General features: G+C 43.3%; 2 protein-coding genes across 4 annotated transcripts in view; one reads left to right on the forward strand and one right to left on the reverse strand.

Annotated features, from left to right (window-relative positions):
- Positions 1-335: 335 nt before the first annotated feature.
- TYMS (thymidylate synthetase) lies at positions 336-18,980 on the forward strand. The gene is made up of 8 exons (XM_069957723.1): positions 336-512; positions 583-748; positions 7,221-7,294; positions 13,455-13,629; positions 13,724-13,825; positions 16,537-16,712; positions 17,501-17,572; positions 18,710-18,980. Exons 1-8 carry the CDS (start codon positions 447-449, stop codon positions 18,845-18,847), a joined length of 969 nt encoding a protein of 322 aa, XP_069813824.1. The 5' UTR covers positions 336-446; the 3' UTR covers positions 18,848-18,980.
- Positions 17,625-26,491, reverse strand: part of ENOSF1 (enolase superfamily member 1) — a 66,000-nt gene continuing 57,133 nt past the window's right edge. For all 3 annotated transcript variants that reach the window (XM_069957720.1, XM_069957721.1, XM_069957722.1), the window contains 4 exons: positions 26,087-26,216; positions 22,542-22,641; positions 21,462-21,543; positions 17,625-20,339 (listed from right to left, as the gene is read on the reverse strand). In XM_069957720.1, coding sequence (XP_069813821.1) covers positions 20,232-20,339; positions 21,462-21,543; positions 22,542-22,641; positions 26,087-26,216 — 420 coding nt within the window. In that variant the 3' untranslated portion in view covers positions 17,625-20,231. The remainder of the gene's footprint in view (positions 20,340-21,461; positions 21,544-22,541; positions 22,642-26,086; positions 26,217-26,491) is intronic.

The following is a 26,491-nucleotide window of genomic DNA, read 5'->3' on the forward strand; positions in this document are numbered from 1 at the left end:
CACGGTGAATCTTTGAAAGACTGTTTACACAAAGCGATTTGCGAATTTTTAGCGAATGATGAACGATAATTTGAGAACATGTTGAAAGATCAAAATGAACGATTTTTCGCCCATCGCTTGATCGTTTGCTGTGTTTACACGGAATGATTATCGCTCAAATGCGATCGTTATTGCGAAAAATTGAACGATAATCGTTCCGTATAAATGCAGCATAAACGCTGATCGTTATAAAAACCAAATCGTTGCTTCAAAATCGTTAAACGATCGATTGGGCGAATTATCGTTCCATGTAAACGTAGCAAATTCCCTGACAGTGAAGGGTTAAACAGGAAACCGTTTGATGTGCACAGGGGCGAGGAGGCGGAAAGAGGAGGCGGCTGGGATAAAGGCGCCAGATTCAAGGGCGGGAGATCTCCGGTATCGCTGTCACCCTCCGTACAGTCACCATGCCCGTGGTAGCAGAGATGCCCATACCCGTGCCCAGCACCCAGCAGCAGCAGCAGCAGCAGCAGGTAGGTGACGGGCCGGGCCGGGGCTGAGGCTGTGCCGGGCACACACATGACCGTGCTCTCCTCTCCTCAGGGCGGACATGGCGCGCAGCAGCAGCCGCCGCCGGAGCCCCCGCACGATGAGCTGCACTACCTGGAGCAGATCCGGCACATTATACAGCACGGCCACCGCAAGGAGGATCGGACCGGGACCGGCACCATCTCGGTGTTCGGTATGCAGGCGCGGTACAGCCTGCGGGGTGAGTGTATGGCTGCGCGCCAGGTCAGGTTCCCGCGCAGTTACAGAACTAGTCACACAGGTGGTCTGAGGGCTGTCACCTCCGCCCCGATTATAGAGGTTATACCGTGCCCGGACACCGTGTGGGGCCTGTGAGAGCCGGCTGACAGGTAGCCCATTAGATGCCTCTCCCTGAGGGCACATCACCCACCATGTGAGGCGCATGGATTGGCATTTCATACACCAGTCTGTACCCCAGTGCTGGCAGAACATGCCAGATATACTAAGAGAAGTCCCAGTCTGTACCTGGGTGAGTGCTGGCATAATATGTGCCAGATATACTAAGAGAAGTCCCAGTCTGTACCTGGGTGAGTGCTGGCATAATATGTGCCAGATATACTAAGAGAAGTCCCAGTCTGTACCTGGGTGAGTGCTGGCATAATATGTGCCAGATATACTAAGAGAAGTCCCAGTCTGTACCTGGGTGAGCGCTGGCATAATATGTGCCAGATATACTAAGAGATGTCCTAGTCTGTACCTGGGTGAGTGCTGGCAGAGAGGTCCTAGTCTGTACCTGGGTGAGTGCTGGCAGAGAGGTCCTAGTCTGTACCTGGGTGAGTGCTGGCAGAAGATGTGCCAGATCTACCAAGTGATGTCCCAGTCTCCATCAACTTTACCCATATGTGCACAGTACCTGAAAAGGGTAACAAGTGTTATGGCACAGCTCACAAATCTGAAGGATATGGGGATGAAGGTTAACAAAGTGCACCTGCCTTACATATAAATGCAAAAAAAACAAGAAAATTGTAGTTCCCCAAATAAATAAAGGACATGTCTTGTATTTTTGAGAGCTGTTTTCAAATGATGATAGTTCAGTGTAAACACACCATAAGGGTATAAACCCACACACCGTATAAGCAGCGTATTTACTGCTGCGGTACGCAGCAAATACGCAGCAGATTAGATCTAAATAACTGAACACAGCATCAAATCTGCTGCGTATTTGTTGCGTATCTGCTGTGTATACGGTGTGTGGGTTTGTACCCTAAGGGTACAAACACACAGGACGTATACGCTGCGTATCCCGTCCCTGTGTAGTCAATCGCAGGCAAAATTGCAGCAGTAATATCCCTGCTGCGAGTTTGTCTGCAGCCCGCCTTTTTAACCCCCCACCCCGGCCGCCGGAGCGTATACTTTACCTGATCCTGGCTCCGGCGGTTCCTGGTGTCTTCAGCAAGCCGGAGCGGGGACCAGGTAAAGTATATGCTTCAGCCAGCCTCTGCCCGCAGCCTCCCTAACACATCCTGCAGCCCTGATCGTCCCCACAGCCGCCCGATCGCCCCCCTGATCCCCGCTCCGGCTTGCTGAAGACACCGGGAACCACCGGAGCCAGGATCAGGTAAAGTATACGCTCCGGCAGCTGGGGGGTTAAAAGGGCGGGCTGCAGACAAACTCGCAGCAGGGATGTTCATCCCTGCTGCGATTTTGCCTGACATTGACTACACAGGGACAGGATATGCAGCGAGTCTCACTGCCTATACGCAGCGAGAAACTCGCTGCATATATGTCCTGTGTATTTGTACCCTAAGGGTAGCTTCACGTGAACCGTATCGCAGCTCATTTTCTGCTGTGGATCCGCAGAAGATTTGACTTAATGAATGAACACAGCATCAAATCTGCCCCATTAAGGGTGCCTTCACACCTACCGTATCGCAGTAGAAAATCCGCTGCGGATCCGCAGCAGATTTAGCTAAATGAATGAACACAGCATTAAATACGCACTGTCAAATCCGCTGCGGATCCGCAGCAGATTTGTAAGTGCGGATTTAGTGCTGTGTTCATTCATTCAGTTAAATCCGCTGCGGATCCGCAGCGGATTATCTACTGCGATACGGTAGGTGTGAAGGCACCCTAAATCTGCTGCGGATCTGCAGCTGATTTTACAGTGCAGATTTAATGCTGTGTTCATTCATTAAAGGGAACCAATCACCCCGAAAATCAATGTAAAGACAAGGATATGTGCTGATAGATCACCCAGCACACTTCCCAAATATGCCCCTGTAACCTCTGTGCCCCCCTCAATGAGACAGTAATCTTACTTTCTTCTTGTCACGCGCTGTATGTAAATTTTTGCTAACTAGTCCGGGTGGGCGTATGTAGTCCTGGTGGGCGTATGTAGTCACGGTCCGTGGGCGTATCTACTCACGGTCCGGGGGCGTATGTAGTCGCGGTCTTCGGCTGTAATCACGCCCAGAGGGGCGTGATTCGGCGGCTTGCGGTCCAGTGACGTCATCCGGCGGCTTGCGTTCCGCGTCGCGGCCGCGCCGACGTGTTCGGGAACCCGCGCATGCGCAGTACGTCAGCGTCGTCTCCCGCCGTACTGCGCATGCGCGGGTTCCCGAACACGTCAGCGCGGCCGCGACGCGGAACGCAAGCCGCCGGATGACGTCACTGGACCGCAAGCCGCCGAATCACGCCCCTCTGGGCGTGATTACAGCCGAAGACCGCGACTACATACGCCCCCGGACCGTGAGTAGATACGCCCACGGACCGTGACTACATACGCCCACCAGGACTACATACGCCCCCGGACCGTGAGTAGATACGCCCACGGACCGTGACTACATACGCCCACCAGGACTACATACGCCCACCCGGACTAGTTAGCAAAAATTTACATACAGCGCGTGACAAGAAGAAAGTAAGATTACTGTCTCATTGAGGGGGGCACAGAGGTTACAGGGGCATATTTGGGAAGTGTGCTGGGTGATCTATCAGCACATATCCTTGTCTTTACATCGATTTTCGGGGTGATTGGTTCCCTTTAAGTCAAATCTTCTGCGGATCCACAGCAGAAAATGAGCTGCGTGTACATGTGAAGCTACCCTTAGGCTGCATTCACACATCCCATAAATTACAGGCTGTATGCATGGGGAGGCCCTGTCATGGACTCTTTCCCGACCCAGCAGCAGGGAAACCATTTGAATTGCTGTGGCACTGTAACGACAGAGCCATGCCACGATTCAAAGAGTTCCTCTGCTGCTGGCATGATATTTATACATCATGCGGGGTGAGGAAACATTCCATGACAGGCATTCACCGTCTGTAGGTCTGCAAAATGTACGGACGTGTGAATGCAGCCTAGGGGGTGAATTCACACTACAGAATCCGCACGGATAAATTCCGACGGATTCCGTCGCTCGTACCTGTTCACGGTGGCGCGCCTCTCCGCCTGTGCCATAAACACCTTTCTGTGGCTGGGCGGATTCCGCATTCTGCAGAACGAATTGACATGTCTCTTCTTTTGGTGGAATATGCCCGGCCATAGAATGGTGTTTATGGAGCCTGGGTGGGGGATAGCGGCCTCCTGTGGCCAGAGGTATAATGCTGCCCCTGGCCACAAGAGTGATTGCTACTTTATACCATGTTTCATAAATCTCCCCCTACGTGTCTGGAAATTTACCCGGATTTCCTGATAAGAAATCTGGGTAAATTTCAGATGTGTGAAGGGGGCCATAGTATCATTGTCTCAGCAGTCTCGGTGGCCTATCCTGCATTTGTATTAGTTGCCATTGGTTCCAGTGGCCTATCCTGCATTTGTATTAGTTGCCATTGGTTCCAGTGGCCTATCCTGCATTTGTATTAGTTGCCATTGGTTCCAGTGGCCTATCCTGCATTTGTATTAGTTGCCATTGGTTCCAGTGGCCTATCCTGCATTTGTATTAGTTGCCATTGGTTCCATCTATCTGCAGCCTGTTGGGGAAGAGCAGGCTCAGATCATGCACTGTCAGGTACCTCTGTTCCAGTGACAGCCAAAGTCAGGGTAGTCCCTAGTGTGTACAGTATCCCAGAGCTATTTTTCATCAGTAAACGGTTCTCTGTACTTACACCCCCTTCATGAACACCCATATGTGTATTTACAGCTGCCAGAGAAATCACTGTTCCTTGCAGTTAACCATGTAACATGCTGCTGTCAAATCCTGACCATGGCATGCAACAGATCTGCGTCTCACCCCATTGGTGGTTTGGGGGGCACACACCAGCTGTCAGGGCAAGTAGGGGCCTTCTGAAGGCTGCCAGGCCTGCCATGTGTATTTCTGTGGCATGGGTGTTTGTGTCCCATAGATTGATTGCATTTCAGCATAATCCACTGCATAAGGGTATGTTCACACCGAGCAAATGGGACAGAATTGACATGTCAATTCTTTAGTGGAGGTAAGCAAGCCCTCCCATAGAGATGTGATCTGACACCGAGCAAGCAGGATTCCGCAGCAAAGAGTTTCGCCCCATTTGCTCAGTGTGAACATACCCTTACAGTAGTAGTGCAGTGTACTATATGAGCAATCAGAGTATTACTATTTAAAGTCCTCTTATGAGAAATAATCCCTCCCTCTAAAAATAAATTAATAAGGCATGAATTTTCCTTTATAAAATTTAAAGTGAAAAAAAAATTACATATTTGGTATCCCCACGCCTGTAACAAACTATATCCAAACTATACTATTATTCTGCTTGGTGAGCAGTGTTTTATAAAAATAAACTAATTAAAAAACAATGATGTTATTTCAGCGGTGTTGCTTCCAAAAATAGAAAAAACTGACATGTACCAGAAATATTTATTGCTGTTATCGTGCTGACCCTCAGAGTGTTATTTTTACCACTTGGGGAATGATGTATATTTAATCTATTTTGCACATGAGTTGGAGTGCATTCACACACACCGGATCCGCAGCAGATCTGATGGTGCAGATTTGATGCTGTGTTCAGTTATTTAGATCAAATCTGCTGCGATGCTGTGTGTGTGAAGCAAGTCCAGATGGAAAATGTATAAATAAGACTAGTCAGAGCTTGTGTAGATTTACTTCAGTAGATTGTACAAAAACTAAAAAGTTGCAGGACAGTAAATCAAATTTGCTATAAATATAAGATTACTTGCTGCCACACACATTTTTCACTTGAAAGGTGGATCATGAGCCAAAAATTGAACATTTATTTAGCAAACCCATAATTGCACAAAAATCTACAACTCTTTGACACAAGCCTCAACTTTACCATTGATAAATTACCTTGTCTGGGGCAGCAGTGCAAGAAAAAATAGTTATGATTTGGCTTTTCTCAAGGGTCAAATAGGCGTGGCCAGGGCACACTGCTTTGACGGCCCTATATTGCCCCTTCTCCAGCTTTAAAGGGGTTGTCCAGGCTTTAAAAAAACATGGCCGCTTTCTTCCAGTAACATAACCTCCCCTGTCTTCAGTTTGGATGTGGTTTTACAGCTCAGTTCCATTGAAGTGAATGGAGCAGAATTGCAATACCACTCACAACCTGAGGACAGGGGTGGTACTGGTTTTGGGTATATGCACACTGAGGAATTCTCAAGGAATTGTAAAGGAAAGTTTTCTGCTTGAAATTCCTTGCCTATTCAGCTCTGACAGAATAGGGGGAGAAATTGAGCAGAATTGTAGCGGAATTTGAGCAGAATGCAAGCAGAATTCAAGCCTCCACTGACTTCTATAGGATTCCTCCAGCAGAATCCACCCAAAGAATTGACATGTCAATTCTTTGGGCAGAAAACAGATCTGAGGCTGAAAATTCTGCACTGAAATTCTATGCATGATCGAGTTCATTCTTTGGGCGGAGGAAGGAATCTGCCTGTGCATAGAATGAAGTCTATGGCACGGGTGGAGACGCGCGTGTGCGAGCGTCGGATTACGCAACAGACTTTCCGTCCTATTTACTCGGTGTGCACATACCTTATGGGAGGAATTTCAAACTGAAATAAGAGCAGATTCCTCTTCAATTCCTCACCTTATTTCTCACCTTTTCCTCAGTGTGCGCATACCCTTTGGCCCCGTTCACGCTGAGCAAGAACGTCAGGAATCCCGCCTTGCTCCGTGTGCTGTTTTGAGTGAATGAGAGGGCGCATGCGTCTCCCCTGCCGCCACTCTCCGAAATGACATGCCACTTCTCTGAGTGGAGAGCGGCGGCAGCAGAGGAGCGTGCACCCTCTCATTCACTCAAAGCAGCACACTGAGCAAGGCGGGATTCCGCGTCTGAGAGTTACGCCGCTGAATTCCGACGTTTCTGCTCAGTGTTAACAGGGTCTTAGGCAGTAAAAGTAATTGTGCTTTTTTTTTTCTAATCCTGGTTTACCCCTTTAAATGCTAGGCAGGGTTTTCTAAATGCTGTGTGTGTCTCAAGGTTGGCGAGAGCTGTAAAGGAAGTGGGGAGAGACATTGCAGCTCAGGGCTGTAATGTGGCTGACAACTCGCTACACTTGGTCCAAACTGAGGACCGTATAAAAGGGCAGCAAAAGTGACAAAACACATAAGTTGCAAATTTTCAACTTCTACTTTCTATCTTCTACTTCTCTTCCCTGCAGGATCCAATTGAAATTGCTCCTGATTCCATTGTGGGAATTTTGGTGCTGCAGGACTTTCATCCTGCATTTACTGTCCAGTTATAGAAATATTTATTATTTTTGGTTTTTCCTTCAGACCAGTTCCCTCTGCTGACGACAAAGCGTGTGTTCTGGAAAGGAGTGCTGGAAGAGCTGCTGTGGTTTATTAAGGTAATATGACAGTGGTGGTTGGTGACGTGTAACAGCCTTATGAGAGGCATACCCTGCTGGTTTGGTTGGACTAAAGCCTGCCCTGTCTGTAACAGTTGCACTAACTGGCATTACCGATCAGACTCCATAGCCTGATCGGCTTCCATAGCGAGGGGATTTTTTTACATATTTTGTATCACTGTCTATATTGATGCGGACAATAAAACGATCTCATTATTTAACCTGCACAGTAAACACTACATATATAAACAAAATGTTGATATGGGCACTTTTTGCTAATTGTGTCTCTATAAACATGAAATAAAAGGTGATCAGGATAACACGTACTAAAAATAGTACTGCTAAAAATGTCAACCCGCAAAAAAAACCCTTGCACTTTTTTTTTTGTTTCCGTTAAACAAAAAAGTTTTTATGGTGCAAATGTAATAAACCATACAAAAATAACTGGAAGTGAGTTATTGTGCTTTTACCAACCTGCAGAATATACATCATTTATACTAGGAAATCATATACTAGGAAATCGGTGCAGGGGCCTGATTGGTATATACCATAGCAGCCCCGATGCATTTAGCAGCGTCTGAGTTGCTATGGCCGAGAATGTGTGATAGGGGGAAAATATATGTTTGGAAACGGACCAAAAGTTATCGCTAGGTATCTATCCTGTGGTCTCCCAGTATGCATATAGCATAATCCAGGCTCTGCAGTGGTTAAAATGTGTTCTGAAAGGCCAGAGCAATATTTTTTAGGTATTATGATTACATTTCCAGTGTGTCTGTGTAAATGTCAAATGCAATCAACCAGATTGTTAATTTTTAATGAGGTGCACCATTGTGTCCATTAGGGAGCTAAGATTCATTAATGGGGTAGTGCAATGCGTCATAATGACCACTAGATGTCTCTCTTGCATATTATTTTGAAGGCTATTATCAGGAATATTCCTAGTCTGAATTAGTTTGACAGCCTAAAAATGTGTCAGTCTTACCTCTGGTTTCGGCTGAAGTGGGGGCACAGAGGGTATATAAAATAAACTTATAATCTGATGTGGGTTCACCTTGTGAGTTTTCCTGGCAATTGGATTTTCTGGGAAATGATCTGCATAAAATCCAGTCATATAAAGGGGTGTATTCCTTTCTTATAAAGTGATGGTGTAAACACTTGGCTGTGCCATCACTTAATGATCAGTATGTTTCCAACTTCTGGCACCCCATTGATACTAAGAATTACATGGAGGATTGTGAGTATGTATGATACAGTTAAACCCGCAAGACGACTGCTACGTTTTTAGGAGGAGGATAAATCTAAAAAGGCTCCTTCTAAAATTAGGAGTAAATGTGCGATATGCAGAGGTAAACTGGATGCATCATATTCTCAGAAATTATGTCAGTCTTGATAAAAAGATGATGGAAGAGTCTACTGCTACGTTTACATGGAACGATTATCGTGTGAATTCACATGATAACGATCGAATTCGAACGATAATCATACGTGTAAACGCAGCGAAACGACGACTACAAATGACGAGCGAGAAATCGTTCATTTTGATCTTTGAACATGTTCTCAAATCGTCGTTTGCAGATCGTTCTGTGTGAACAGTCGTTCGCCGATTTTAACCAATGTGTGAGATAGGCTTAAGCGATCGCAAAACGAATTTTCTGTATGATCTAAACGCTGATCGTTATGAAAAAAAATCGTTACTCCGACATAGTTAATCGTACGATCGGGCCAATTATCGTTTCGTGTAAACGCAGCATACCTCTATAATGTAGAATATGCAAAGACTGGACTTCTGACTTCATAGGAAGCAAGTAGAGTTAGCAGTCCAGGAAGCTGCTGTTTGGCAAGAAAGTGATGCCAAGGCCTCTACTAGCCAACCACAGGGACCTGAGCTGTCTTTTCATTACTCTCAGTAAGCAGAGGAGAGTGGGGAGGCTTCCTCCTCTGGGTCTTCTCATGAGTAATCAAGCAAACCCTTCTTTCCTGTTCAGGATACTGAATAAAGGGGTTATCCAGCGTGGGGGCTATTTTTAGATGTGGCCGGGGAGGAGGTGGCTGAAAGAAAAGACGTCCACTCACCTCCCTGGTTCCAGTGGCGGCTCCCGCATCGCAGCGCTCCGGTGCCCGGTTCCCAGCCGCTTCCGGGTGTCTGACGCGGGCCCGAGACGTGACGTCACAGGTCCGCTCAGCCACTTGGTGAAGGAGGCGGGATCCCGCCTCCTTCACTGAGTGGCTGAGCGGACCTGAGACGTCACGTCTCGGGCCCGCGTCAGACACCCGGAAGCGGCCAGTCACCGGAGCGCCACGATGCGGGAGCCACCACTGGAATCGGGGAGGTGAGTGGATGTCTTTTCTTTCAGCCACCTCCTCCCCGGCCACATCTAAAAATAGCCCCCACGCTGGATAACCCCTTTAATTGCTTAAAGTGGTTAGGACCGCTATGGGGGTTGAGGAACCTAAGGTTAGCAGGTTGTGCATGTTTGGTGGCTTGGAGAAAAGGAAAGGAAAAGTTTCTTTATTACTATTTGTCGATTTTGATAGAGAATGGAAAAGGTCAGATAGGAAGTTGTTTTTCCCCCAAATCTGTTAAGTGTAAATATCAGTTTGAGAAAAAAAAAAGAGCTCTGCTTTGTAGGACCAGGCAGCTAACATTGATTTGTCTAAAGTTTCTAGGAAGTTTTCCCTTCTGATTTTGTTGTGTTTTAAAGACCACATGGATCGTAAGGCTGATTCCTTAGAAGGGTTTGGGAAGAAGTGACAGCGGCTTTTAAAGTGTACCTGTAACGATGGTCCGCTTCTGGATCCACTGCTAATCTGGATCCGCAGCAAGATCCACTGCTAATCCAGAAGTCTCCATGGATGTGGAGGCACCATGAGACTAATGAACTTGGACCCTATTGGATCCATCACCAGGGGGTATGAGATCAGTCCCTTTTTAATGCTCCTGTCTTATCAGATTATATTTTTACTATTAGAAGAAACAGCCTTACAAATATGGGCTGTACAACTGAAGGGCTCAGAACATTCAGGTGGATTTTCAAAGCAGGACTCTCAGGGAGAATGAAGCTTAGACCAGGCCATCTTTCTTAAAGCGTAACTGTCATTTCAGGGTCATTTTTTTTTAAATTATTAAATATCAACAGATCAAGCGATTTTAAGAAACTCTGTAATAGGTTTTATAAACCAAAAGAGTTTCCTTCTGGACTGAAAAAGCAATCTCCCAGCCTCCCCCCTCACTTCAGAAGCAGCAGGATTTCTGTCTCCATTATGTGGCTATGGAGAGGGGAGGGGCTGTTAGGAGTGACTGAGCACGGAGCAGTCTTGCAAAGCACAACACCCTGCAATCTTCTCTCAGTAAGTTCATAGATAAGCACTGACCTTTCTGACCCCAAATCCAACATCTTAGGTGCCCAGACAGTCTACAAACACCTGACCTTCATGTCACTTCTTCCTGCTCCCTCATCTTCCTGGGCCCCTCCCCCCTCCATAAGGATAGAATGGAGAGAGCAGAGCCCGTCTTTACTGGCTTCTCTGTAATGAAGACGTGTTTGCCTGATAATGCACAGATAAGAAGTCAGGGGGGGAGGCTGGGAGATTGCTTCTTGAGTACAGAAGGAGGCTTTTTTGGCTGATAAAACCTATTACAGAGTTTCTTAAAATCGCTTATACTACTGATTTCTGCAATAAAAAAAATGACAGTTACGCTTTAAGATTGTGAGGCTGTGGGGTTGTCCTGCAAAAGATCTGTTTGCTATGAGACAGAACAAAGTTCCTCTAAACCCGGGGGACAGACCTCTAGGAGTAGATGCCTTTGATGGGACTTCTTAAAATTTAGAAGGGCAAGTTTGCTCATCTCTGGTAGTTTATATCAAGCGTCATTTTTTTTTTTTTTTTTTTTGCAGAAATCAATAGTCCCGGCGATTTTTAAGAAACTTTGTAATTGGGTTTATTAGCCAAATATGCCATTATCTGCATGTAAAAAGCCTTTTCCCAGGTCCCCCCCTCCTCTCCTTTCTGTCATCCACTCTTCAGAATCAGGAAATCTCGACTGTTTTTTCATCAGTCGGATCTGTCTGGTTTCTGAAGAGGGGAGGGGGGAGCGAGATTAGCGGGCATCTGAGAGCCGAGAACAAAGGATTGCTCAGCAGGGGAGCTATTCAGAGCCCTAATTAGAGGTCAGAGAGGTCAGTGGTGACTGTCAGAGGAGAGAGCCCGTGATGTGAATGTAAATGAACTCTTTGTTGTCCTGTTTAGCTGCTCTTACTTTCGTTCTCCATAGTAAAACCATAAAGACAGGGGGAAGAGCTTCAAACTGTTTTTTCATTATAAAAATTCATTTTTCGGCTAATAAACCCATTTACAAAGTTTCTTAATCGCCTGGACTATTGATTTCTGCAATAAAATTTTTTAACGACACTGACACTTTAATTCTTTGAGGACCAGGCCCAAAATGACCTAGTGGACCGCGCAAATTTTGATCTTAGTGTTTTCGTTTTTTCCCTCCCCCACTTCTAAGAGCTCTAGCACTTTCAGTTTTCTATCTACAGGGCCATGTAAGTGCTTGTTTTTTACAGGAATAGTTGTCCTATGTAATGGCATCTTTCATTCTACCATAACACACATGATGAACCCCCAAATATATTATTTATGAAGATATAAATTGGTGAAATCGTAAAAAAAGAATGCAATATGTTAACTTTGGGGGGGTCCCTGTGTCCACGTAATGCACTATATGGTAAAAGCGACGTGATACCATTTTTCTATAGGTCAGCCCGAACACAACCATATGCAGGTTTACACAGATTCTCTAATGTTATATATATATATTTTTTTTAATTAAATCCTTTTTTTTTTTGGCAATTATTAATAAAATTGGCCTATTGTGATGCTTATAACGGCTTTAGTTTTTCACCTACAGGGCTGTATGAAATGTCTTTTTTTTTTTTCCGCCATGATCTCTAGTTTTTATTAATACCACATTTGTGAAGATCGGACGTTTTGATTATTATTTTTTTTTTTTTATATAATGTAACAAAATCGGTTCTCTGCGCACTTTTTTCCCTTTTTCGTGTACCCTGTTCTCCATTCGCAATGACTTGTTATATTTTAATAGATCGGACAATTACGCACGCTACGGTATATTATGTTTATTTATTTATTTTTATATGTTTTATTTATATAATGGGATGGGGGGGGTGATTTCAACTTTTATTGGGGGAGGGGCTTTGGGGTAGTGTATTAGTGTTTTTTTTAACTTTTTTTTTTTTTTTTTTTTTTTTTTTTAACACATTTGAAGTCCCTTTTGAGGGACTTTTACATTCATTACTTTGATTGCATACACTGATCATTGCTATGCCATAGGCATAGCATTGATCAGTGTTATCGGCAATCTGCTCATTGAGGCTCAGTGCAGCAGATCGGCGATCGGACCGCACGGAGGAAGGTAAGAGACCTCCGGCGGTCCGTTTTAACTATCGGGACCCCCGCAGTCACACTGTCACTTACACTTAAACGCCGCAGCGTTTAAGGAGTTACTGACACGCGGCAGCGCGATCGCTGCAGCGTGTCATTACCGGTGAGGTCCCGGCTGCTGATTGCAGCCGGCCCCCACCTGCTATGAAGCACGCTCCGCTCCGGAGCGCGCTTCATAGCCGGAGAAACACCCAGGACGTATAGTTATGCCCTAGGTCGTCTGGGGACAGACATCCATAGTGTAACTATACGCCCTGGGACGTCTTAAGGGTTAAGGTAGCCGAAATGCTGACTTAAAGACTCTGGCCTTCTATTTTTTTGTCCGCTTATTGGTGTTTCCAGCTATCTAATAATGGTGGTGTTTTTGTGCTGTCCAGAGGGAAACAAGTCAGGAGGACACCTTGCTGAATCAATGTTGTGGGACTCCTAAAAGGTCTGACTCTCAATGATCTTGAACTGATAGTATATGGTAGTGATGACATAGTATGGTAGTTGTGACATAATACTTTTATCTCTGGATGCTCTATTTTATCCAATAATATGTTACATGTACTGTGTTCTGGTTTCATTTTGATGAACATATATTTTCTTAGTTCATTTACACTTGCTTATTCATACTCTTTTGGCCCACATGACTGTTCTGTTTGAAATAATTTGGCTTCCTTTTAAACTTTGATTTTTCTTCTCTGTTAAGGGTTCCACAAATGCAAAAGAGCTTTCAGAGAAAGGTGTGAAAATTTGGGATGCAAATGGTTCCAGGGAATTTTTGGATAAGCAAGGATTTGCATCCCGAGAGGAAGGGGACCTTGGACCTGTATATGGATTTCAGTGGAGGCACTTTGGTGCTGAGTACAAAGACATTCACACAGGTAATTGTGATAGAAAAATGAGAATGATTGTATTTCGCTTAAACTTGGTTACAGTAGGTGAGACATTTAATCAAACATCTTAACCTATCTCCAGATTACACAGGGCAAGGTGTTGACCAGCTCCAGAGAGTGATTGACACCATCAAGAGTAATCCTGATGATAGGAGGATCATTATGTGTAGCTGGAACCCTAAAGGTATGCTCTCATTTCCTATGGCAGGTCTTTAATCCTCCAACATCTACTTTGTGAATTGCCATTGCAGACTACTTTTGTGTGGTGTCCCACCACGGGTGTTTCGTTTTACTTACACCTGTCGCAAAAGCCTTTTTTCTAGGTTAAGAGGTGATGAAGGTATTCTATAATTTCACCACAAGATGTCAGTATTTTATCTGTAAGCTTTTATGTATTGCACAGATAAAGCTAACAAAGGGTTACTATTTCCTATGTATTATGTACTTTTATTTTCCAATGAAGATGCTCTTTCTTCCTAGCCTATCACTTTTATTCTTTTCCTTTGCACACATTCCTTTCCACCACTCACAGGGTTTCTTACTTGGTGGGCGGAGGATTAGCGTCAGTTCTACTCAGATTCTCATGGGAGAAGGACACACAGAGCAGACGTTTCTGTTGTGGCAAAGCCAGGTCCTGGCTCTGCCAGGACCCTTGTCCGGGACAAGTACGGTTGAGTCAAGTGTGTGAAGTGCGTTGGTTAAGATACGTGTATGAAGAAACCAGAGACACTCAGTTTTTCCAGTATTCCTAATATATCTATTATGCAGTGCTAGACACTACCAAGGGAGAAGAGTCGGGGATAACCGTAGCCCACGCCAAGAACCACTTTACAAAGTGCAGGGCAGTATCCTACAACTAGCCTGGAACTAGCCTGGATAGAACAAAGCTACCAGAAGGTCTACGTATTCTGTCTCGCAGTTCAAGTTAACCGGGACACCCTCGGGCACTTAGCTTCACCCAGGTAATCAAGGTTGGGGCTTGTATCACCCTATTAGGACAAGTACCTTGACACTGTAGAGCAGAAGGTGGTCAGACTATAGTCTAAACATGGGTACAAGTATCTCTCCCATGTTCTGGCAGAGCACAAGTACTACATTGGGTTGGGACTCCCTTGACAAACTCCTCTCCTCTACGCTGCTCCACTCTACTCTAAACTTTCTAATCATCGCTACAACTACCTCTACTACTCTCTCAAGCATCTCCACAGCACAAACCAAGTTGAAGCACTAAAGACTGTGACAGCAAATATATATTATTTACAAAGTGTTCTGTAGTCTCAAGAGACTGTACAGTAAAGCTGTTTTATTTTTCCATCACTGGGGCTTTGTCATCCTTTCCTACGCACCAGCACCTATACACACTACCACATACCTTGGGTTAATTTTCCCTGTTCTGTATGTGGCAGTGCCACTCCAGACTACTGTGACAAGAGCTCAAGGGACCCATCACGACCCAGCAGGTCACCGACCATTTGGGGAAAGATACAGACTGGCCACCCTAAAAGCGGATACCAACATCATACCTGTGTGCTGGACTAGCACTGGCGTCACAACAATCACCATCACTGGCCAAGTACTACCAACGAAGATCCACACCAATTCTCTCTCATTGGATGGCACAGGAGTTGTTGTTGTTGTTGTTGTTGTTGTTGTTGTTGTTGTTGTTGTTGTTGTTGTTGTTGTTGTTGTTGTTGTTGTTGTTGTTGTTGTTGTTGTTGTTGTTGTTGTTGTTGTTGTTGTTGTTGTTGTTGTTGTTGTTGTTGTTGTTGTTGTTGTTGTTGTTGTTGTTGTTGTTGTTGTTGTTGTTGTTGTTGTTGTTGTTGTTGTTGTTGTTGTTGTTGTTGTTGTTGTTGTTGTTGTTGTTGTTGTTGTTGTTGTTGTTGTTGTTGTTGTTGTTGTTGTTGTTGTTGTTGTTGTTGTTGTTGTTGTTGTTGTTGTTGTTGTTGTTGTTGTTGTTGTTGTTGTTGTTGTTGTTGTTGTTGTTGTTGTTGTTGTTGTTGTTGTTGTTGTTGTTGTTGTTGTTGTTGTTGTTGTTGTTGTTGTTGTTGTTGTTGTTGTTGTTGTTGTTGTTGTTGTTGTTGTTGTTGTTGTTGTTGTTGTTGTTGTTGTTGTTGTTGTTGTTGTTGTTGTTGTTGTTGTTGTTGTTGTTGTTGTTGTTGTTGTTGTTGTTGTTGTTGTTGTTGTTGTTGTTGTTGTTGTTGTTGTTGTTGTTGTTGTTGTTGTTGTTGTTGTTGTTGTTGTTGTTGTTGTTGTTGTTGTTGTTGTTGTTGTTGTTGTTGTTGTTGTTGTTGTTGTTGTTGTTGTTGTTGTTGTTGTTGTTGTTGTTGTTGTTGTTGTTGTGTGTGTTTTTTTTTTTTTTGTTTTTTTTTAAAGGGTGAATTAATTTGGTTAATGGGACAGCCCTAGTTCATAGCATGCCCAGCACAATATAAAACAATGCAGCTATCCAGAATACCTCTAAGGTTGCAGCTAGAGATGAGTGAACCTCGAGCATGCTGCGTCGATCCGAACCCGAACTTTCGGCATTTGATTAGCGGTGGCTGCTGAACTTGGATAAAGCCCTAAGGCTATGTGGAAATCATGGATATAGTCATTGGCTATATCCATGTTTTCCAGACAACCTTAGGGCTTTATCCAACTTCAGCAGCCCCCACTAATCAAATGCCTAACGTTTGGGTTCGAATCGAACCGAACCCGGTTCGCTCATCTCTAGTAGCAGCTCATTACAGCTTGGTCTCCTTCAATCGGTTGTTCAGTAGGGGTACCAAGCGTCAGACCCCACCAATCTAAGGATAACCACTTTAACATAGTATGTGAAGGCATGTGTCTGCCAAACAGGTATGTTGCACATACTTTTGTCTAGTTATTGTCTTTAATGTATTATTTCTATTACAGATCTTCCTATGATGGCATTACCACCTTGTCATGCCCTGTGCCAGTTTTATGTAGTTAACAATGAGCTGTCATGCCAGCTGTACCAGCGATCCGGAGACATGGGCCTTGGAGTGCCATTCAATATTGCCAGCTATGCTCTATTAACCTACATGATTGCGCATATCACAGGACTGAAGGTATTGTGTCTTCTGAACATCTGTTCATTGCCAGCTGTTTGTGTATTTTGCCTTAACTTTTTTTTTTTTTTGAGAGAGGTTGAAACTACTTTTTCTCTACCTGCATTAGGGTGTGATTAGGAGTCACATATAGATATATAATGCTTGGTGAGATTTTATGTTTTCTGGTGCAAACATTTTAAGTTATGACAATTGGAGATGCCATTTTCTCAGGGGTCTCATGTAAAAATATTCATATTTCTGGTGTCCTACTAAAATGAGACCCCGCTTTATATTCCTCTTTTTAAAGGAGAAGTCTGGCGACATTTTTATTAAAGTATTGTAAACCCAAAAGTTATGGGAAATGCTTTATGAAGTCCTTTTTCCCTGCACTTACTACTGCATCAAGGCTTCGCTTCCTGGATAACATGTTGATGTCACGACCCGACTCCCAGAGCTGTGCAGGCTGTGGCTGCTGGAGAGGATGATGGCAGGGGGATGCTCAGTGTCTCTCCAGTGCCCTGTGTCTGACCAGACCAGAGTCTGGTCGTGACATCATCATTTATCCAGGAAGTGAAGCCTTGGTGCAGTAGTAAGAGCAGGGAAAAAGCACTTTATAAGCATTTCCTGTAATAAGTGTATATTGGTGATTTGTATAACTTTTAGGGGGTAATACAATACTTTAAAGTTTTTCTGGACTTCTCCTTCAACTCCTACTATGTATGGGGTGTTGTAAATCCTTTTTTAATTAAAAACCTATTTCTAACTGCTGGCTTGTGTTTTGTTTGTTTTTTCCTTCATTTGTTCAGCCTGGTGACTTTATTCACACCTTGGGGGATGCTCATGTCTACCTGAATCATGTTGAGCCATTGCAGATTCAAGTAAGTGAATTTACAGAAGAAAGAAGAACAGTCAACTAGATGTTCACATTAATTGATGACAATTTTTTTTTTTTACTTTGTATCAGTGCTTGACAGAGCTTTTTGCTGCATTTATTTTTTTTATGCTAATACAGTCTGAGGTGACACATTTTCTCTGGAAGTTGGGAAATACTGCACATTGTTAGAAGATGAAGGTTCAGATGGCTATTGTATACATAACACCAATATTTTCTGCAAAATAGAACATTTATGACTTTATAAATGTAGATACAGTACTGTAATACAGTTGGTGAAATTTTTTTTTTGCCCCACAATTTAACTACTGTATTTGAAACAAGACATCCACTATTTTGAAATTTTGATAAATGTGAATTTTATTTTAAATTCTCTGCTGCCATTTGACACCCTTGTGGGACAAGGCATTATGGAGCGGTGTCATGATCTAAGTGAAGTCTATACACGGCTGGTGCCAGCTGTTAAATATTGCTGGCACCCTACATGGCAGCTGGGAAAGGAGTGGTTGAGATGGCAGCTAGAGGGCCTAGTAAAGGGCCATAAGCCTAGCATACACTGCAGAAGTATTGCACAAATGATAGCTTGGTGTCCCATTAGAGGCCATAACAATGTACAAAAAAATAATCACAATATTGCTATAGCATTGTCCCTATGGATGTCTAAACCAGCAAAATATTCTGTTATTTCCAGTGAATGCCATAAAAGATTAAACCCAAGGAGAACTGATGAAAGCTATGTTCCCACAATTGTAAAATTATGGGCTAATAATGGCTGTTGTATGGGCAAATAATCGGACACTCCCATAGACATCTATGGGGGCATGTGTGACTAAATTCCAGAAGAAAATAGGACAGCTTCTATAATTTCCTGACCCATTTTCTGGAATGGACACCCTTCAGGAAAAATCCTGAAGGGTGTCACTGACTAATGTAACCCTATGGATCCGGAAATCCAGACAGATTTTCCTGATGTATGAAGGGAGTTATATACAGCTATTACTGAGGTAACAAGGGGTTAAAGTAGAGTTTTTGGTAAGCTTTTTACTGAATTTGACACATGTACTGCATTTTAGGTTCCTTATTTTGGAATAAAAGTTTACAAGGTTATCTCTTTATATTTCAGCTTCAAAGGAAACCTAAGCCATTCCCTAAACTTAAAATCCTGCGAACAGTGGAAAACATCAATGACTTCAAAGCAGAAGATTTCCAGCTTGAAGGCTATGACCCTCATCCCACCATTAAAATGGAAATGGCTGTGTGATATTTTTAAGTGCTTTTTTCCCCCCTCTGCTTTAATGTAAATTATTTTCTCTTGGCAAGTAATAGATGTTTAGTACTGTCCACTTGTATCTGAAGCAAATCCTTCATAGTAAATGTATTTAAATATTTGACAACTGGTTTTACTTATTTCTGAAGAAATACATTATAGTCAACAATAGCAAAGCACACAGTACAACAATAATGACAACCTAGTCTTCTATCTGAACATAAAACTGGTAGCCACATTAGGAATGTAACTTTTTTTGGTTTGAACAGGTTGTACACCAAATACTGGGCTGCCACAGCATTAAAAGGGGAATTTTTATGATCTTTTAGTGAATGTATATGGATTGTGGGGCTCCCAACTGCCCAGGCCCCCACTAATACTCCGCGTGAAGATGTAATGCTGCCCCTTCACAGTATTTCCCTGCAAAGCAGGTGGACCACAGGGGTTCTGATGGTCCAACCAGCCTCTGTTTCAGTGGTATACCATAACAATTTGGTATATGAATGCCACTTTTGACTAGGAACCGTGCCATAGAATTTGATCTTAAAGCGAACCAATCGGCATTATTGTGCTGATAAAGCTGCTAGCAGTGCATAATGGATTAGCTAAAATGCTTTCCGACCATATCTTCAGATTCTTGTTCTGCAACATTGTCTGCTGGAAATTCATCTTTTAATTTGGCGTCAGGGCTGTAACTAGTCGCAGCTCTCTGTCTGTTAGTGTGATTGACAAAGAGGCCTGAATTAGGTGCAGTGTAGGCAGTAGGTGATCTTGCACCATGCCTTTTTTTCTGTGGGTATTTTATATTATAGCATTGTTTCCCACCTCCTAGACCAGTAGTGCAGAACCTGCAGTCCACTAGCTGTTACAGAACCACAATTCCCATTATGACTGGACACTCGTAGTTTTGTAACAGCTTGAGGGACACAAGTTGTGCACAACTCACAATCTTGGAACAACCATATCAGCTGTAAATGGTTAGGCAGTTGAATTCACTGTTGTTATCAGCGAGTTACTCAGTATATATTAATTATGGAAATATCATGGCTCCTAGTAGTGCACAGATTGTACAACTTGCATGAATGGCAATGAAAAATAGGTAAACTGCCTAATACCTCTGCTTTTACTGTTTTTGGCTTCCCGACTTCCTCTGGCAGCTGCAGGCCGTGTTTTCAGGATAGATTTGAGTCTGAGGTGGGACCCGCATCACTTGGACTTTTATAGCATCCTTTAAGTCTGAATAGCATGGGTTACATTTTACTCTTGAGTGTGATGAAGAATATTCTGTAGACACATTTCTATAAAGCATTTCTGCTTGGGCATCTTAGTTTCTTGCTCAGGAAATCTACCACCACCAGTTTAGCCTTGCCTCCGAGTTCTAAACTTTGACCTTCTTCTCATGAATTAGCTGCTGCCAGATAGCCCCACCTGGAAACTGGTACAATAGCACAGAGTCTTCCTTCATTTCTGTTGAATATCCTGGATCCTGAAAGAGTTGATAAGATGATTTCAGTACAAATCAAAATATTAAAGGGGAACTCTGGATAAGAAAAACTTGTTTTCTATTAAAAGTTATATAGATGTGTCTATACCAGTGATGGCTAACCTTGACACGCCAGCTGTTGCAAAACTACAACTCCCATCATGCCTGGACAGCCAAAGACATATCTTTGGTTGTTCAGGCATGATGGGAATTGTAGTTTTGCAACAGCTTGAGTGTCAAGGTTAGCCATCACTGGTATAGACACATCTTTATAACTTTTAGCCATCACTGGTCTATACAATGTATTACCGTATCTGTGAGGTTCTGCCACACTGGTAGCTGATAGAAATCCAGGAAGTGGAAAAAAAAAATGGCCTCTGTGCCAATTCACATTGTCTCCTGCTCCTTCTGCTATCCACCCTTAGGAGACAAATCTTCCATGCCATGCGTGATGTCACAGGAGGCTTGGCTGGATCCCCCAATCCCCTGAGTGATTCACAATCTCTGAATGGCCAGAAGCAGGTGTTGCACTGATTTCACTGATGATGGGTGGGGAACTGTAATGATCAGCTGAGGGAAAGCATTGCATTCTGGGAACTGCTCAACCAGGAAGGACAAACACAATACGGAACAAAACCCCCCTAAACTAATGGATTTTTGGTAGTTTCAAAAGTGGAATAGACAGGTAAGTAATGCTATATGCTTCTGCAGAAGTGTTTTTTTTTTTTTTTTTTTTTTTTTTTAACCTCTACCTGGAGTTCCCCTTTAACAGTATGGGAGATGGTAGTCCTGGAAAACATAGCCATAGGCTGCATCCATGTTCCAGGACTCCCTAGGGCAGATGTATAGGCAGGGGCGTAGCTAGTATTCATGGGGCCCCATGAATCCTGCACGGCCCACCCACCCCTATACTCACCTGGCCTGGCACAGTGCCCCGGCGTTCTTCCAGCTCCACTAGTGATGTCCCTCCTGCAGCGTAGAGCTGAAATGTCTGGGGACCGTGTCTGACCAGATGAGTAGGTGTATAGGGGAGGGGGTTGGAGGTGCAAACCCTCACAGTATTGTAGTTCTCAACCACTGAGTGACAGCAACAAATCTGCAGTATGTATTGAAAGTTTCCATTACCAGTGGAGGCATATAAGCTGCATTGTGGATGGTCACAGGATATTTAAAGTGTTCATGTAGATGATCCACATATTCACACATCCTGTTACAAAAAAGGGAAATTGTAAGTTATTTTATATAAACATGCCTATGGACAGGACACATAGAACAGCCCAAACAATATAGTAATTTTATGGGACCATTTTCAGAGAAACATTAATAAAAGTCCTGAGCCGGGCCATGAAGGTTTTGTATAAAATAAATGTATTATTAAGTCCCTGAGGTGCTAGGATTTTACCACTGTCCTCCCAAGTACTGCAGTTATACAGATTACTAGCATTTACCTATTAGTGTGAACACTGCCAAATATTATTCATTTTTTTTTTTTTTATTTGTAGCTATGTTCCCACATTTTTTAACAATATTTTACATAGATCGACCTGGTGAATGCTTGGATTTGTTTCTCCTTCCATTATTTTACATAGTGTGTTACAGATGTATGAACCACAAAGTTAAAGTTAAAACTTAAAGTTTTGTGTGTCTGGTTTTACACTGGCTAAAATTTTTGCTAAGAAGCCAAGAAAACAGAACACCATGTTTTTTTTTTTGTTTTGTTTTTTTTTTAGGAAAAAATGCTACGGCCAGATGTTGGCTATTAGTGAATGGAATGGAAAGCCATACTTGGCATTTTTTTTCCTGTGGTTTCTCTCCTCTTTGATGTTTTCCACTCTATGGCAATTTTTTCCAAAATGCAGCATGGTGAGGGTTTGGTGGGGTTTTTTTTTTGGCAAGTTCAATGGAATTTCTTCTATTTATCTCAAAAACACCAAAGGCCAAAAAAAAACAATTCACAACTGAAGTCAAAATTGCTAAAATCTTTGGCAGTTTTTCTGGTGTGTGTTTTTTTTTGGAAACCAGAAAACATTACAAAAAACTGTCTGGGTGCACCTGAAACGACTACACAATTGCACAGAGAAATGATGAAATGCCAAAAAACTGCCAAGAACAAACCAAAAGTAGAGTGCACATAGTCTGAAAATTCCCAAAGCTGTAAAATATAGATTACCTGTAACTGATGTATCTATAAATACATGAACACACCTGTTCTCTAGGCTTCCTGAGACTGAGATGTAGTCAAATATGATCAAATGCTGGACCAGCTCACAGAGTCCGACTCCTCCAGCATGTGGACAGACAGGAACTGAATAAAAGAGAAAACTTCTTAAGTGTCTGATTTTTAATATAACGTCCTTTTATTTGCAGCAATGATGTAATAACTTGCACATGCAAAATGCAAAATCAGCTGTAAGACGATTCATAGGGGGCATTCATATTTCCGGAAACTTGCGGACGTTACTGACGGGGAAGGAATGTAATGGATTTGTTTCCTGTCCGGCACGATGTATCAGTATCATGCCGGCAACAGGGACACTGAATCGTCACGCCTCTGTAGTGACAGAGCCGTACGTCTGTGTCATTATAGTGCCGCTGGTATTCTAAAAGTTTCCCTGCTGCCGGCATGATACTGATACATCATGCTGGGCGGAAACATATCCATTACATTCCTTCCGCTTCCGCAAATTTGCAGATGTGTGAATGTAGCCATGGTTGCAGACATTCAGAAAGCTATGTCCCCTTTTCAAAGCTGATCAGTGGGAGAAGCAGGAGTTACAAATTTAATATTGAAGGAGAACTATTAGCTGGTTGAATAAATCTAACCTGCTGATAGCTCCCTAGTGGGCACAGGGCACTGAGGATGAAGGTATGTCTGTTACCTTCATCCTTGGTGCTGTTTCTGTTTTTCTGTGCTGTCTCTTATGAAAACCTCTGCCAAGTTAGCTGTTAGGAGCACTGGGGGCGAGGCCACTCCCCATCTCATCCAGCACCGATCCAGCCCGTCCATTCCATTGATGATCAATGGAGGTGGTCTGCTAGGCGTGCACCAGATTGGTGCTTAGGGGATGGGTGGTAGCCCCGTCCCAGTGCTCCTAACGGTTTACTGGGCAGAGGATAAACAGCAGCAGGGGAAAATATCAAATAACAGTCTAGCTCTCCCAGGGCGACCAGTCGCTGCTCAGCTTTCATGTCTGTATAAGCTCTGGTAAAATGGAAAGCTGTTAGTTTTTATTTTTTTTCTCCCCAATATGTTTCATAAATTCACATGTACTATTGATTTATACAACCATCTAGTATAATATGATTATTACCAAAAATGCAGAAAGTTTAAAAAGTTTTTTTTTTTAAATCGATATTGTAAAACTTTTGTCAATGTAATATTGTTTTTATTGCAGCCAGAACATCTGCTATGATTGCTATCATTACTCGCTCTGCTAGAACCACTGACATGGAGAACGGTGATAGCAATAATTGCCTGCTGTGTAGGACACAGATCATGTCGGGCAGATCCCCCTCCCCATGTACGTTATGTAACAATACATAGTACATGGGGGAACGGGTCCCTGCTTTGTATATTGCTGTGAAGCGATCAGGAACTGCAGGGCTTAAACAGCTCTGCAGTTCCCGACACCAACTTTGGGGATGGCAAAGGGGGCCATGTCACCCCTTACTGCTGCCACTCAACGGAAGCTGAATGGTAGCTAAACTATTTAAAAAAATTATACATTTATTTTAACAAAGTGAAATAACAAAGTGCAGTAGCAAAATATATATATATAATATATAATTTTTATGTGTGTCTAGAGTACCCCTTTAAGAAGTTAAAGATTCCTTTTGTGTCCCGTTCCGTTAAAAAAATGGACTGGTTTGTTAGCTGAATTTTGCTAATACAGTTTAAATGCTGCATGCAACACACTTGTATTATTGGAGCTAACATGTCTCTTCTATCTGGTCAGATGATAAACCATTAACCTAGTTCTGCACTGAAGTCTCCACTAGGGGGAGCCTACTGCATATGGCTTCATACAGCTTCCATGGAAAAGTGCTAATAGAAGCTTTATGTAGTGTGGTGACATAAATACATGACATTAGGTCAACTGGCTCACTAACATATGACTTCCAAAGATTTTTCATGAACATTTTGGAAATTTGTTCTGAACCTCTAGGTAAGATTTCTGAAGACTTCTCTGTAAAGGGAGGTGAGGGCTTGCTATCTCTGTATCTACTCTGCTAAAAAACATAAAGGGAACACTTAAACCACATAACGTAACTCCAAGTCAGTCACACTTCTGTGAAGTCACCATGTCCAGTTATGAAGCAACACTGACTGCGAACTAGTTTCTCCTGCTGTTCTGCAAATGGAACATACAGGTAGAAATGATAGTCAAATGGCAAGACATCCCCATGGCTCTTGTTTTGGTCACTTTTGTATTCTGTGCTTGCTGTCACCCCTAGAGGTAGCATGAGGCGGTGTCTACAACCCACAGAGGTTGCTCAGGTAGTGCAGCTCATCCAGGATAGCACATCAATGTGAGCTGTGGCAAGAAGGTTAGCTGTGTCTGTCAGCACAATGTACAGAGCATGGAGCAGATACCAGGAGACATGAAGAGGGTTGGAGGAGATCAACAACCCAGCAACAGGATCACTACCTCCTCCTTTGTGCAAGGAGGAGCAGTGTCAGAGCCCTGCAAAATGACCCAGCAGGCCACTAAAATCCATGCATTTGCACCAAGATTCGACATTGGCGCCCTGTGCTCTTCACGAATGAGAGTGGGTTTACACTGAGCCCACATGACAGTCAGGACACTGTAAAGAATGTTCTGCTGCCTGCAACATCCTCCAGCATAACCAGTGTGGCAGTGGGTGAGTAATGGTGTGGGGTGGCATTTCTCTGGATGGCCGCACAGCCTTTTATGTGCCAGCCAGGGGTACCCTGACCGCCATTAGGTACCGGGATGAGCTCCTCAGACCCATTGTGAGACCTTATTTAGGTGCAGTAGGCCTTGGGTTCCTTCTGATACATGACAGTGCTAGACCTCATATGGCTAAAGTGTGACAGCAGTTCCTGCATGATGACAGCATTGATGCTATGGACTAAAAGATGCCGCCTTTTAGTATTCCCTTTATTTTTCTTAACAGTGTATGTTTATATTTTGTAATAATATCATTTATTTTTTTTATTTATAAAGCACCCTTAATTCCAGAGCGCTATTATAAGAGTAATTATTTGCTATTAAATCACGGCCATCCACTCAATTTCAACAGTGTGTGAACATAGTAGGGATGGTCCGAACCGAACCCGAACTCTCGGAAATGATTCCCGCTGTCTGCCCGCTCCGTGGAGTGGGTGGATACAGCGGGAGGACCGCCTGGAAAACTGGGATACAGCCATAGCCATAGGCTGTATCCCAGTTTTCCAGGCGGTCCCCCTGCTGTATCCACCCACTGAACGGAGCGAGCAGACAGCGGGAATCTGATGCTGAGCGTTTGGGTTCATACGAACCCGAACTTCGGCAGTTTCAATCCACTCCTGGTTTTGGTTGCAAAATACTAAGCATAAATACTGTGTGGATACTGGGCGGCCTTAGATCTGTTCAAATGAAACAAAAACAAACCAACAAAACAAAACTATAGATATTTTGAAATAATGAGAGCTAATATGGCAGCCAGTGTATCAGAAGTGAACACTGATGATGCCCTGTAGCAGTTGTGTATCCTCTGCTGTTGCTGGATTATAATTATAGTCTTACTATTGAATTTCTTGGCCATGAGCAGAACAGAAAGGTTTTCATTCACACTTCCCAATCTGCAGCTGTCGATCTGGAGATACTGGAGGGAGTGGGCTTGTAGAAACTGTTTAAACATTACTCTGTTGTGGCACTGGGCAAAGAAAAATAAGGAGACTTAATATTGGTAAATGAGAGTTATAGCGAAAACAGGTTGAGGACATTAAACAGTCAATAAATCAAAGCCGTTTTTAAATTATTTATTTAAAACATACCCAAACTTTTACATTTCTCTGTTTTACTTTGTGTACACATTAATATCAATAAAGTAACATTCTTTAAAGTGAATATACCACTACTTTTTTTCTTGAACAAGCTGGCACCAGCGCAGGGATGCCGTTCTTTTTTTTTAATCGCCTCCTGGTTCCT

This window comes from Dendropsophus ebraccatus, chromosome 2 (genome assembly GCF_027789765.1).
Source record: "Dendropsophus ebraccatus isolate aDenEbr1 chromosome 2, aDenEbr1.pat, whole genome shotgun sequence".
Classification (NCBI taxonomy): domain Eukaryota; kingdom Metazoa; phylum Chordata; class Amphibia; order Anura; family Hylidae; genus Dendropsophus; species Dendropsophus ebraccatus.

Bases quoted from the DNA above. Each gene is read 5' to 3' on its own strand.
- TYMS (XM_069957723.1), top strand. From the start codon at position 447: ATGCCCGTGGTAGCAGAGATGCCCATACCCGTGCCCAGCACCCAGCAG. The intron at 7,295-13,454 runs GTAATATGACAG...TTCTCTGTTAAG, and splicing joins AGCTGCTGTGGTTTATTAAG to GGTTCCACAAATGCAAAAGA. The intron at 16,713-17,500 runs GTATTGTGTCTT...TCATTTGTTCAG, and splicing joins CGCATATCACAGGACTGAAG to CCTGGTGACTTTATTCACAC.